Genomic DNA, 12,991 nt, shown 5'->3' with positions numbered 1-12,991 from the left:
GTACATACATTCTTATCCATTTAAACTACGCAAGAATCCCATGAGATATGTGTTCTGAAGGGCACAGAGTTCACAAAACTAGTAAATGAGATGCTGCGATTTGAACAGTCTATGCTGTCAACAGCAGCACGACCTCTGCATAAAACCCTGCTCTGAGCTTCCACTGTCTGAACCACCTTTGAATCCCAAGGTGCCCTCTCCCACCATATTTCCCTCCTTGGCAGACCTCTCTCACTCACAGCCCTCCCTGCTTGTCTGTCTTATTCTTCCAAAGTCAACTCAAATCCTACCTCCTCTGATTCCCTGGGTCCTGACCTGGGGGCTCGTGCTCCTGTGTACTCTCTGCACATTCGACTCTTGTCATGGTCACGTCCATCAGTCTGCCCGCTAGACTGTGAACTCCCCAAGAGCAAGAACTCCCCGAGGCCTAATACATTGCCTAATGCATGGTAGTGACTTTACAAATGCTTGTAGAATGAATAAATGAATGAATGAATGACTTAAAAATTGTATATTTTCAAGGAAATTTGTCCCTAGAATAATCAGTCTTTCTCAGTTCCACTGCCTACACATTTAAAGTAGTTTTCTTGGTCAATCTCTTGTAAAAAGGAAAACAAAATGTTCTGTAGTATAAAGAGAGAAAATCCACAAATTGGGGAAAATTACAAGTGTTCTGTGAGATATAGTTGTCATGTTTTTGAAAACTAAACATTCTAGGGAATTGCAAGATGGTTTTTGATCGTTGTTTTTTAAAATTGTCTATAGAGCAACAACTTAAGTGAAAGTTTAAAGAAAAATCACCCCAATCCCACTACCCAAAACCAGCTTTTAACTTCTTTTTTTTTTTTTTTTTTAAAGATTTTATTTTTTCCTTTTTCTCCCCAAAGCCCCCGGTACATAGTTGTGTATTCTTCGTTGTGGGTTCTTCTAGTTGTGGCATGTGGGACGCTGCCTCAGCATGGTCTGATGAGCAGTGCCATGTCCGCGCCCAGGATTCGAACTAACGAAACACTGGGCCGCCTGCAGCAGAGCGCGTGAACTTAACCACTCGGCCACGGGGCCAGCCCCCAGCTTTTAACTTCTGTGTGTTCTTTTCCAAATATTTCACAAACTTTTCTTAGTGAATGTTTAGTTTTGTCCTCGTGGAGGGCTTTTATTTTTTCATTTTATAGCCATTTATGCTTGTCACAGAGTAGGTATCTATTAGTAAATTAGTCAATCAGCCATTTTTCTAAGTTTCTTCATAGCTCTCATAATTAACATTTTATGGCTTCAAAATATTCCATCTTGTTGGGGCTGCCCCCGTGGCCGAGTGGTTTAGTTCGCGCGCTCCGCTGCAGGCGGCCCAGTGTTTTGTTGGTTCGAATCCTGGGCGTGGATATGGCACTGCTCATCAGACCACGCTGAGGCAGCGTCCCACATGCCACAACTAGAAGGACCCACAACAAAGAATATACAGCTATGTACCGGGGGGGCTTTTGGGGAGAAAAAGGGAAAAAATAAAAAAAATAAATTAAAAAGAAAAATATTCCATCTTGTTGCTTTTCAATTTAACCATTATCCTTTAGTCAGAACTTTTATTTTTTCTGATTTTCTGCTATTATGGGTGTTTCAATGAACACCTTTATATAGAAAAACCTCCTCTTTTAATTATGTTTATTAAGATAAATTCCTTCAAGAAATAATAAGGAATTAAAGATTATGAGCATTTCAATGGCTATTGATATATATTTTTCCAAAAGATCTTTCCCAAGGTTTATGCCAATTTACAAAGTCATTGGCAATATATTGAGTGTACAAGTTTCTTCATAGTCTTCCCGGCATTCATTTTTGCTTGTAAGATTAATACATATGGTAAAGGATTTAGAAAACACATATAAGCATAAATAAAAATCACTGATAATCCACCACCCTTCTTTAATTCATATATATTTTGCATTATTGAAATTATACTGCTATTTTTATGTGTATCCTTCCTTTTAAACATACAATTATATCGAGTATTTGCTTGTATCATTATAAGCATATGATTTTTAATAGCTACATAACATGACATCGACTTAAAATAAGTGAATATTTAACTACTTGTGTATTGTTACAGATTAAGGTATCCCCAGTTTTTCGCTATTCAAAATAACACTGAGGTGATCATTTTTTTAATAAAGTTATATCTGCATTTCAAATTATTCCTTCTGCTTGATTCCTCACAATAGAATCGATAGGTCAAAAGGTATGAAAAGTGTCATTTTTCCCCCAAAGGGTACTTACCTATTTGTAGTGCTGTCGACCACAACTTTACCAGAATTGGGTGTGTGTGTGTGTGTGTGTGTGTGTGTGTGTGTGTGTGTGTCTAGCTTAATAAGAGCACAGTGGTTTGGGGTCTTTTTCTTCCTAAGAGATGGGAAGTGTGGAAGAAGAGTTCCCCAGGCCACGTCTCCAGCGGAGGTTTCCATTTGTTATCATCACCACTCTGCGGCATTGCCCTCCCCTTTTCTGACTTCCCATCTCTGATCGCAGGATGCCAGGGCTGCCCCCTCCTGCCCAGAGCTGGAATTGCACCTTGCTCCCTAAGCTGCCCTTGTGGACCACGCCCCCCTCTCCTCCCGACATGTCCCCTGAAGTAAGCACCTCCAAGCCAGACTCTAGTGGGCAAAGCACCCGTACTCATCGCCAGGAGGCAGTCACATCAATCACTTCAGCTTGGCCCATGTTAACGTAAGCTCACAGATGGAAGCCTGCATGTGCCAGCACCTGGGAATTCAAAGATGCATAACGTGCGGGCTCTGTCTTCACCTGCACTCTCTCCAGCAGAACAGACAGATGCATAAACTCATTGCCCCTTTCATATCATTATTTCTCTCAAGCTATTTGCTTTTCTTTTAGAGAACTCTGTGTTTCAAAAGGGCGCCACTTCTTCCATATCCCTGACGCTAGGCAAAAACTGAGCCTCCTTAGCCATTTGCTCTACAGCAGGCTCAGCTGGCTGGGTGTCTGGGTCCGTGTTTCCCTAGCCAGCATTCCATCACAAGGCTCACTGGGCACTTAGAGACGCACACACCACGGAGTCATGCGTTTTTTGGCATGTTCATCTCCCACAGGGTCCTAACCCATTCTCGTGGTACACCTGGCAGTTAGCTTTTGTGATGTCTTTCAGAGTTGCCAGTCTAGCTAGAAAATACAAGATGTTATCAGGTTTTAAAAGTCAAATGCAAAGGGAGAGAACAGGTATCATACTACATAATAAAGTTTTTTAAAATTACATCACAAATGTTAGATACTGTCTTCCTCAAATCTTTCAGAAAGGTCATTTTTTAGTCAAAAGGTAAACTCAGCTTTTCCAAAATAACCTTCGGAAAGCTACAGTGTATCGTGGCCCCCACCAACATCATTTATTCTCACTTGCTTTCAGATTGTTAACTGAGTCACTACTATTCTCCATCTCCATTTTAAAATTATTTTTGCCATTTTCACAGCTGATTTATATACCTTTTCTCCATTTGTCTTCTCTCACCCTAAACAAATCCTCCAATTCACCTCTTTACAACTGAGAGCAACATTTTAATCTCAACTAGGAAGAAAACAAAAAATTAGTTCAAATCAAATTCAGGAAACACCTCGCAGTCACATCTTTGGTCTTAACTCAATCGTAGAACAAATTCTCTCTGCTCTCCGTAATTCGGTCAGGAAATAGATACGGAGTTTTAGAGCTCGCCTGATTTCCTTATGGGGTTGCCTGGGCCAGCTGTGCCCGCGTCACAGTGAACCTAACAGGGCGCCCTTTTCAGATGATAGATTTCAAGCATGTCAACCTACTGTTTCATTGTACGCCTTCTTCCACTCGTCTGACTGCCCGGTCACCCCCCGCTCCTCTCCCTCACAGGCTCCCGCTGCCCTGGCTGCTGTACACCATCATTCACAGATTCCAACCAGTGGCCGTCAGCAGCAATGGCCTCTTCTGCGCCATCGTCCTCCTCTTCATCATGCTGCTCTTTGTCATCCTCTCCATCGCCCTCTGCAAATGGCGGATGAACAAAGTGCTGGGTTTCATCATGTTCGGCCTCTACTTCGTGTTCCTGGTGGTCAGCGTCCTCCTAGAAGACAGAATTCTTGTATGCCCTGTCTCCATCTAGCCGGAAAAGCCATATCTTGAACCAACAGCATGGATGGTCCCTCCCCACTCTGGGTTCTAGGCTCCTTGACCTCTCTAGAAGAGGCAGCTGGCACACAGCCCTGAGCATTTCGAGTGTCCCTCCTTGGCGGATTTGAGGAGGATGGATTCACACTGAGCCCAGTCGTTTCACAGGCTGCTTCCACCCTTGCCCATTGAAACAGCCTCATGCAAGAGACCAAGAGAACACTGGGGCTTCTTTCCATTCACCACTGACAGGTACTCCTCGCTGGTCGGAGGTACATTCGTTGTAATGATGCAAACAATAACGGAGGGTCTATATATACATATAAAATATACATACTATAAATAGATGCACATGAACACACCCCCGCCTGTTCCTGTATCATACCTCTCCTCCCATACGTATAGAGTAATACATACCTGTATACAAACACAGAGAAAGAAAAATTATATATATATAAAATCATATATATATAAAAATACAAATGCATCTTTTCAGGGATAGTTCTAGTCTATTTATAATATCTATTTGAAGAGGGGCATCAACCTTCAGTCTGAGCTTTCCCTCTTAAGTGCAAGAGGTGAACTAATAGAATCATTGCTGCGAACTTCAGCCTGCCTTGGACTTACTGGGATCCTGCCTGGTAAGATGGATGCTGTAGGGAAATAGGGTGCAGGAAGGAGGACTTGGTGGAGAGGGGATGTAGCAGCCCTGAGTTGAGCCCTCCAAAATATTCCCACAAGCCAAGCAGGGAAGACTGTCTGCCTGCCCCCGCTGGGGTGCACTGACCCAAACCCACAGGGATACTTGGGACAGACAGAACTAAAACCCAGACTGAGTGGATACTGGTTTGGGGGCACGAGGACGTGACCAGGGTTGGGTTTGGGGAAATTTTTTTTTTATGTATTGCCCTAGCATGCAAGTACAAAATATGACTGCAAACCAAATTAGCACTCTTCTAGGACAGCAAGACTATATAAGCTGAACCTATATTGTTCCAATGCATGTCCCATTATCATCAAGAGAAGAGGGGCAAGTTTAGCTGTGATTGTCACTTAGACGTATTTTGATGCTAAGGCCTCATGTATAATCAAAATGCCTGCCAGGAGAGCCTGCATATGTAATAAGAAATACCATCAGGCAGAGGCCCCCAGCGGGACTTGCCACCTGACAGGAATGTAAGGGCAGAATTCTTTAAAGCATCTTCCAGTGTGGTCATAAAGGGCTTCAGTGGCTGTAGAAATCATTACTCCTCCAATAGAACTAAACTGGCTCTGATCAATACTGCTTGGGTTGAGGCAGCTTAGAGATGTTTGGAAAGGCATTTGCAGGCTCAGCGCACCCAGGAAGGTTTCTGGGTCCTCTGTCTAGCGGTGCCAGGACCAGGATTTGGTTAAAGCCCGTGTGGCATCCATGTCTCTCCTGCCCTCAGGACCCCCTCTGGCCTCCTTCTAGCACACTGAAGACCACACTCGGTTTTACACTGACTTCAAGCCAGTCACTCCAAGTTTTTGATTTCCTGATTCTGCTCAGCATTCATAGGATAGTTTCATTTCATTTATTCAGTTTCCCCAAGTTCTGTCTGACACCTTATATGATATCTCAGGTCTATGTCAATAGAAAATCAAACCAGCAGAACAAAAAAAAGAAAAAACAGGCAAAATTGATGAAAACATATGTAGTTTTTCATTTGCTCAAGTCATGCTTTCCTTAGAATCAGTTAAAAGCAAATAGAGGATGGCCCATTATTCGTGCCCATCCTACAACTAAGTTGGTACACAGCACACATGGGGAGCTATATCAGCTGTGTTCTTGTCTCCAGTCCATTGTGTCACAGATGCCTGCAATGATTTTGTTGAGAGCATGTACCTCCTAACACCAGGAGACAGGATGCAGGATTCATGACTGAATAAAGAGGCAGGGAGACCTGACAGCCCAGATCAAGCTCAGTATTCCTTCCAACCTCAGCTCACCCCCCACAGCATGGCAGTAAGAGGCAGTGCCCATCCTTGCTCTTCACCCACAAGCAAAAAGCATGTCTACATGGAGGACCCCTGGGAAAACAAGAAATCAAGATGGCTGCCACCCAGAGGCTAGCTTTCAGGTCTCTCCAACTTTGCAAAGTCAGGTTTTCAGTTGCGCGAGAGAAACCTCCGTCTCATTCATCAAGAGCAGGATTTTGTATAGAGGCAAGAATGTGTGCTATTTCCTTAGAGTGAAAGAGAATGACTAAGTGAACTCTTTGTTAAAAACTCTGGTCTTTTCCCTGAAGGGGAGCAAAGTTGGTTATTGTGTGAGTATATATTATTGACTGGTTTGTTGTTTGAATGGGTGACTTTGACTCAACTGCAGATAGATTCTGTAAAACCAGAAAGGATGAGGGAGGTCAGTGCAGCCCTGTTCTTGTTCCAGCACCTCCTGATGCCCCCCTGCCTCCTCACTCCCTCCCCCTCCTTCCCGGCTCTTAGTGAAGACTCCTCCTAGCAGCCACGGAGCATTTCATTTGCCCGGGAGCTCTGCTTCATGGGCAGTGTTGTAGTCATAAATGAACAGTTGCATTTGGGAAGACAATATTTCCGAGCCCAGGTCCCTGCTCAGTGATAAGCACTGAGCATGATGTACAAGAGCATTCCCTGGCTGGCTGGTCCACAGGCACCTTCTCCCTGCCACTGCTTGCCCTTGCACTCCCCTCGTCATGTGTCTATGAGGTTATGTGTTGGGCTAGGGCAAAGCCAGAGAGAAGTGTATAGAAGGCAACAATGGATCTTTAAAAGCATTCAAATCATTAACATAATTATAAGGAAGAACTTTCTACATCATGGTTTCTTGAGTAGGTCATCTCTAATGCCTTTCCTGAATGCCTGCATACACATGTATAAACACATATCTTTATACCAGATCCGCACATGCACACACAATGTCACTTACATCGTTACCCTCTGACCAGGTCACATTCAGGATTCAAAAGCAGGGAACATCAAGTTCACCCTAGTAAAGGAAGAGGAAAGTCATGCGCACCAACAACCAAAGGGGACATTCCTTCCTGAACTCATAGAGAAGGTGGTTTTGTTCTGTGCACATATCCATACCACCATACACATATGCACCCACCCCACATAGGCACCCACCCCGAGAATATGGATTTTCAGCCTTATGGAAATGACCAGCCGCATCCCTAATGTTGATGCAGAGGCAAAGAATACACGACCGAAAAGTACAGAAAAAAATGTAGACTGCAGATACTCTCTCTGCTTCCCTGGAGCAGGATGTAAAGTAATATCGCAAATTCAAGAGCCAGCTTCTTACTGCTCAATCTAAACTAAGCGAGCTGTACCCAAATGGTTCCGTTCACCCACACCAAACCAAGCAGGTCTTGCTTGCTGTTGCCTCCCCTGTCGCCCTAGGCAGCCTCAGGACAGGAGAGCAACTTGGCTCAAACCAAGAATGCCCAAATAGAACCTTCTAAATTGCATCGGGGAGCGCCCACACTAAGTCCGGCTGCCCTCTGGACCTGACTAGTTCCTAGAGAACTGGAGCTGGAGATGTGGTGGTGTTTCTGTAGCTTCCCAGGATCAGATCTGAGCCAGGCAGCGACAGATCGGGAAAGCGCAGTACATGTGCACGGACTAAGGGGTAGGCTGGTTTGTCAATTTGGCAGATGCAGCAGAATATCCTACAGCCTTGCCCAGAAGATTATAAAAAGAGGCAGGGACTGTTTCATATTCAGGGGAAATGCTTTATAAGGCTTCGAACAGGTGTCACCTGACAGAAGCCATTAAACTTTCTAGGGAAAACATGAATCAGGTGGTTTGGAGCCCTTACAGCCAAACACAGCTGCCTGGTGCATGAGAGATTCAATACTAATGTACATCCATCCCCAGGCAGGGAGAGAGTTGGCAAACTCCCCACCATTTCTCACAGCGCTTAAACTCCTCTGTAACAGGGAGATGGGAGATGAGCTGTAAGGGGAAGCCCTCCTCCCAGGCCACCCTAACAGAAAGCTGACCAAGGAAATGACCACAGATAGAGCTGCTGGCCAGATAGACAGGTGGAGAGGATGGGACTTCTGTTAAATGCTCTGCTGAAATTACTGGGTTGGAATATCTGATGTGAGCCTGATGACCCATCTGAATGCAAGCATTTCGGAAAATTTCAATATGTTTTCTTCTCTACATCTACCAATACACACACCGCTCTCCCGCTCCTCAAGAACATGAGGATGCCATGCTTCCTTGCACCTGGGCAGATTGCTACTCTAGTAATTAAGCGGCCATCTTGTAAGTGGCAGCTCTGTTCCAGAAGAAATAAAGGAACTGTCCTCAGGGTGATTTCTGGAAAAATCAGCTGTCTCCGGAAAGCTGGTTATAGAAGCTAATGTTCGTTCCTGCTAAGCCACAGCTAACATAATCCCCTGGCTGAATATTTTTAAAAGACACATCCTTGCGTGCTATACATCTGTCAGCAATATTGTCTTCAATTAGTAGGTAAGGGCTTGTGATTAAGAGAGAGTTGGTGAAAGAAGTAAAGAACAAGGAAAGAGAAGACAGGAGAAGTTAATTCACTTTTACTAGAATTCCCAAGAAAGCAAGTGTCACATTGATATATTCCCTATGTCGTTTAAAATAATTACAGATTTCAGGCTTTTTTTTTAACCAATTACAAGAGTCTGCATTGAGTCCCAGAGAAAAATATTTTCCCTTCTCAAGAAAGCCTTTGCTTAGGAAAGAAAGGTAACGTGCCCCTCTCCACTGTGTATGTAAGTTTAGCTCCTTGCCTCTGTATCTTTGGGTTTCTTTTTTAATCTCACAGCTTCATATTCTTTAAAATATATAGAAAACAAGAAAAGCAATAAAGGGCACACTCACGACTAAACTCCATTACTTATCATTACATCATCACTATTTTTTTCACTTCACTGCGAGCTTTGGAACCACACAGGCTGTGGCATGTCATCACCAGGCATCTGTAGAAATCCCACGTGCACTCCTGTTTGCTATAGAAGTACCACGTGCTTTCCATCCGGACCCCCCACACACCCCGTGGGCACACTGCCACTGTACATGCCTTCCTCTCACACGGGGGGTCAGCCTTGCTCAGAACCATGTGGATTCCATAGTGGTCTTTAATCTGACTGGGGACAGTTTTGTTTAAAAAGAGCAAGAGAGAGCTACAAAGGACAAACAAATCCACAAGTCAGCCAGTTTTTAGAGAAAAATAATGACGCTGTAATTGTGACTGGCTAGACGACTATGTTCAAATTAGTGGACAAACACTGGGAGACTGAAGGGAACAGTGAGCCAAGGTACTTTCACTAAATGATTGATTGACAGACTGGAAAACCTTAAAGAATTTTTTAAAAACAGATAAATACCTAAGTCTGAAAGAGTGCCATGTTGCCAAAGGTTTAATTCTGTTAAGAGAGTGTGTCTAACCTATCCCCGTCATCAGAAGGACAATCGTTTTGTAGGAGAGGGGTCCTGGCACAGATGTTCCTGGTGCCCCAGTTCCATCAACTATTAACATTAACAACCATCAGTGTGAGAAAAGTCTCCGTCCAGCTCAACCCAAACCCCTCAAGTTGATGACTTAACCCATTTTTTTCTTTTTGGCAGAAGAGACCTGCATCCGGGTCGTCCTCACTATTTAGCCCTGACATCCCCACTATGTGACCCTTTATCTATTTTCATCAAAAGTATCTTTAGATTTTTATTTCTGAGTCTTTTTCTCTAACCCTCTCAACAATTTCTACAGTTCTTCCCTACTAAGCTTTTTAAAATGCTTTATGTTGCTCTTAATTTATGCAACTTCATGACTAATCATGACACAAGTATAAGGGCTGAATTATAGCCTCAAACCTAAGGCTTTGCTCCATTTTTATGCACCTCTCTGTTGCCCTTAGCTTTTAGGAAGTCACACTTCATTGCTAATTCACATTAATCTTGTGTGCCCTATGACTTCTGTATCTTTCTTCCAAGACATCTGGATGAAGCCAGCACATCACTCAGCTTGCCCCAATGCATTTGAATAGGTGTCTTACCTGCTATGAGCCACTCTTCTCTTGGCCTTATTCAGTCTCAGTCTGCTCCTTTCTAACCCCACTTCCATTGTTCAAGGCCAGTTGGACCAGTCCATTCTCCTCTTCAAGGTTCTCACCACCACCAAGCTCCCTGGTTTACTTGCACTTGGCTGGCAAGTCTAATGAACATTTTCTCCATGTCAAATGCTAGACCCCTGCCCCCAACAATTTATGTTTTGTGTAATTGACTACTTCTTCGGGGAAAATCCTTCCTAATTGCTACTAAAATGTCAACAGAATTCACAACCGCAAGAGAGGAGATTCACAGAAATACCTTAAGAGCACCAGTAGGTTGATACAATAAGCTCTAGCAGGCATTTATCCTCTGGTGTAAAGGATGAACACTGGGTGCGACATTATCATGAGGCCCTGGTGAGGTCAAGCTCGTGAGCTTCGTTTTTAAGATCATAATCCCACACTCATGAAGAACTCAGAATTGGGGAGACACACTGGAGATCATTCAGAAACCCTGCACCTGCACTTACCTGCACTGAGTTACCAAAAGGAATTTATATTTTTGCTTTAAATAGGAAATAGGGGAAATGGTTGGACCTCCTCTTATCGCCCAGTATTGCAGTGTATTTACTTCTTGTGTGGTAGGCTCGATAGGAATTGTAAGGGTGTTGTTTGGTGTCCTGGCCCGGGAAGGTGGGCCACAGTTCACCAAGATGATGGGAATTTGCTCCTCATTCTCACATGTTGGGTTGCATATTCCTTTATAATGGATCCGTAAGTAATTAAGGCCTTGGAACTGAGAGTTTTCTAAAACACTCAACTAACCAAAAGAGAATACTAATTTTTTGAATCATGTTACCAAAAAAAAGAACGAATGAATGAATGAAGTCTGAATCCCTGAATAAAATAATTTTAAGGATGAAATTGCATGCATGAATTAAGGGTAGATAATTCCTTGCCATTTAATTAAACGAAGCTCCAATTCTTCTCATCAGAATAAAACTGAAGGACAATGGATACCTTTTGGGTTTTTTAATTTTTTAATATTGCACTTTATAGTACTTCATAAGAGACAGTTGTCTTAATTAAAGCCATAAAATACCAATAATACATATATTCAGGGCTTCTGAATATAGTCAATCAATAAGCAGTCCATGAGTCATTCCTGTTTTGTATTGTTTGTTGTAAATTGGAGTTTATCTGTTCCATTTTTTATTGCATACAATTACTGTTCTTGACAATCCTAATCTACTGATAAATTTTAGATGTGTACTTTAATAAAACTCAGAAAATCAGAGAAATTATTCATTTCATAAAAGCATTCTTCATTTTCAAAATAGCTTGTTACACAGTTCCTTTAAATAGCAAGTTCTGATACTATCTTGAAAGTATTTCTTTTTGTAAATTATAGATTTACTATTTTCCAGGAATCCATTCGGATGTAAAGCAAGGTTCACCCATACGGAGAGTGAATGAATAATTAGTAAATATATGCCTGGGAAATTTAAGGTTGGTTTGAGTTTTCATATAAATATAGGATGGGTCTAAGAAGTTCCCTTATAAAAATGGCAAATAGAGATACACAGTTTATCAACAATTTTTTATGCCTAAATCATAAACCTTCCGTGGGAGGACATAGAGCAGACTTCATAATGCATTTGGGGGTTTTTTTCCCCCTTTCTGCTAAAATACACAGGTTCGACTACTTATACACATATATACACAGATGTCCCCACAATTAAAAACTTTAATGTTTCACTTCATCATAACTTTTTATATACTTTGCATGAAAGCTAAAAGAATGACTAAAAGGCACTTAATAGCCTAGAAATATCCACCATAACTGGGTACCTAAATTATCGATGTAAAATAAACGTGTTTACTAAATTGAACGACCCCATCAGTTTCATCCTTACACAGCCATGTGCGCTAAAGAGCGCCTGGATCCAGTGCCCGCGATGTTCCTGGGGGACTGTTGTGTCATCTGAAGAGTTTCTCCAAAGGGCAGAGACTCTCCATCCGGAAGGAGCCTCTGTTGGTATATTGCTCTGTTGAACCCTACACACAAAGTCCATATTTTTCTGCCCAGCGTCTAGCTGGGTGTTTCTTCTGCTTGAGTTTGAGAAAACTCCAGAAGCAACAGCTTCCATCTTCAAGCAATTTGCAGTCTCAAAGAGCCATCAGAAAGGAGCAGAGCAGAAGCTGCCTTCGTAGTTCAGTGAGGCTACTGTCAGCACTAAAGGAAAGATAAATTACACTTCTGTTCTTTGCATATTATCAGAACAGAGAAAATGCTGGCAACATTGACCCCAACATAGACATTTGCCCTAGAACACATAAACTGTTTTTTGGACAGGTTACATTAAGAATATCAGAATGCCATTTTTCTAAAGGATCTTCTTAGGGACTGATGTCGTCTCGAGCTTCCTTTGTTGGCCTCCATTTTAAAGAAGCATTGTAACCCCTAACTTTACCCCTACAAGAATCCAGTTGATGCACTTCCAAAATGTTTTTGTCATTTTGTATGTGTTTTGTTTATTATGAGCAATTTTCACTGGATGACGAGATTTATGGAGATTTCGCGTCAGTTGATTCTCTGTGAATATGTCTGTACATAGACTGAAAGCTATATTTATTTGTACATAGGCTGTTTGGAACAATGCGTTTCTGTCACATGGACTTCACTCTGATCAAGGGCGTTTCTTCACTCTGTTCATGTTACACTTCCCACACCTTTGTGCTTCTACTGGTAATCAACTCATAGAATATCACTTTATGTAACTAAGTCTCCTCAGTGTGGAAAATAATAGTAATAAAATTACTGACT

The 12,991-nt window shown here is 42.4% G+C and overlaps 1 protein-coding gene across 4 annotated transcripts in view; it reads left to right on the top strand.

Annotated features, from left to right (window-relative positions):
* Nucleotides 1-4,568, top strand: part of SLC24A2 (solute carrier family 24 member 2) — a 237,299-nt gene extending 232,731 nt beyond the window's left edge. For all 4 annotated transcript variants that reach the window (XM_044756777.2, XM_070495604.1, XM_070495605.1 and 1 more), the window contains one exon: nucleotides 3,881-4,568. In XM_044756777.2, coding sequence (XP_044612712.1) covers nucleotides 3,881-4,130 — 250 coding nt within the window. In that variant the 3' untranslated portion in view covers nucleotides 4,131-4,568. The remainder of the gene's footprint in view (nucleotides 1-3,880) is intronic.
* Nucleotides 4,569-12,991: the final 8,423 nt, after the last annotated feature.

This window comes from Equus asinus, chromosome 23 (assembly GCF_041296235.1).
Source record: "Equus asinus isolate D_3611 breed Donkey chromosome 23, EquAss-T2T_v2, whole genome shotgun sequence".
NCBI lineage: Eukaryota > Metazoa > Chordata > Mammalia > Perissodactyla > Equidae > Equus > Equus asinus.
This window is presented reverse-complemented; position numbering and strand designations above follow the sequence as displayed.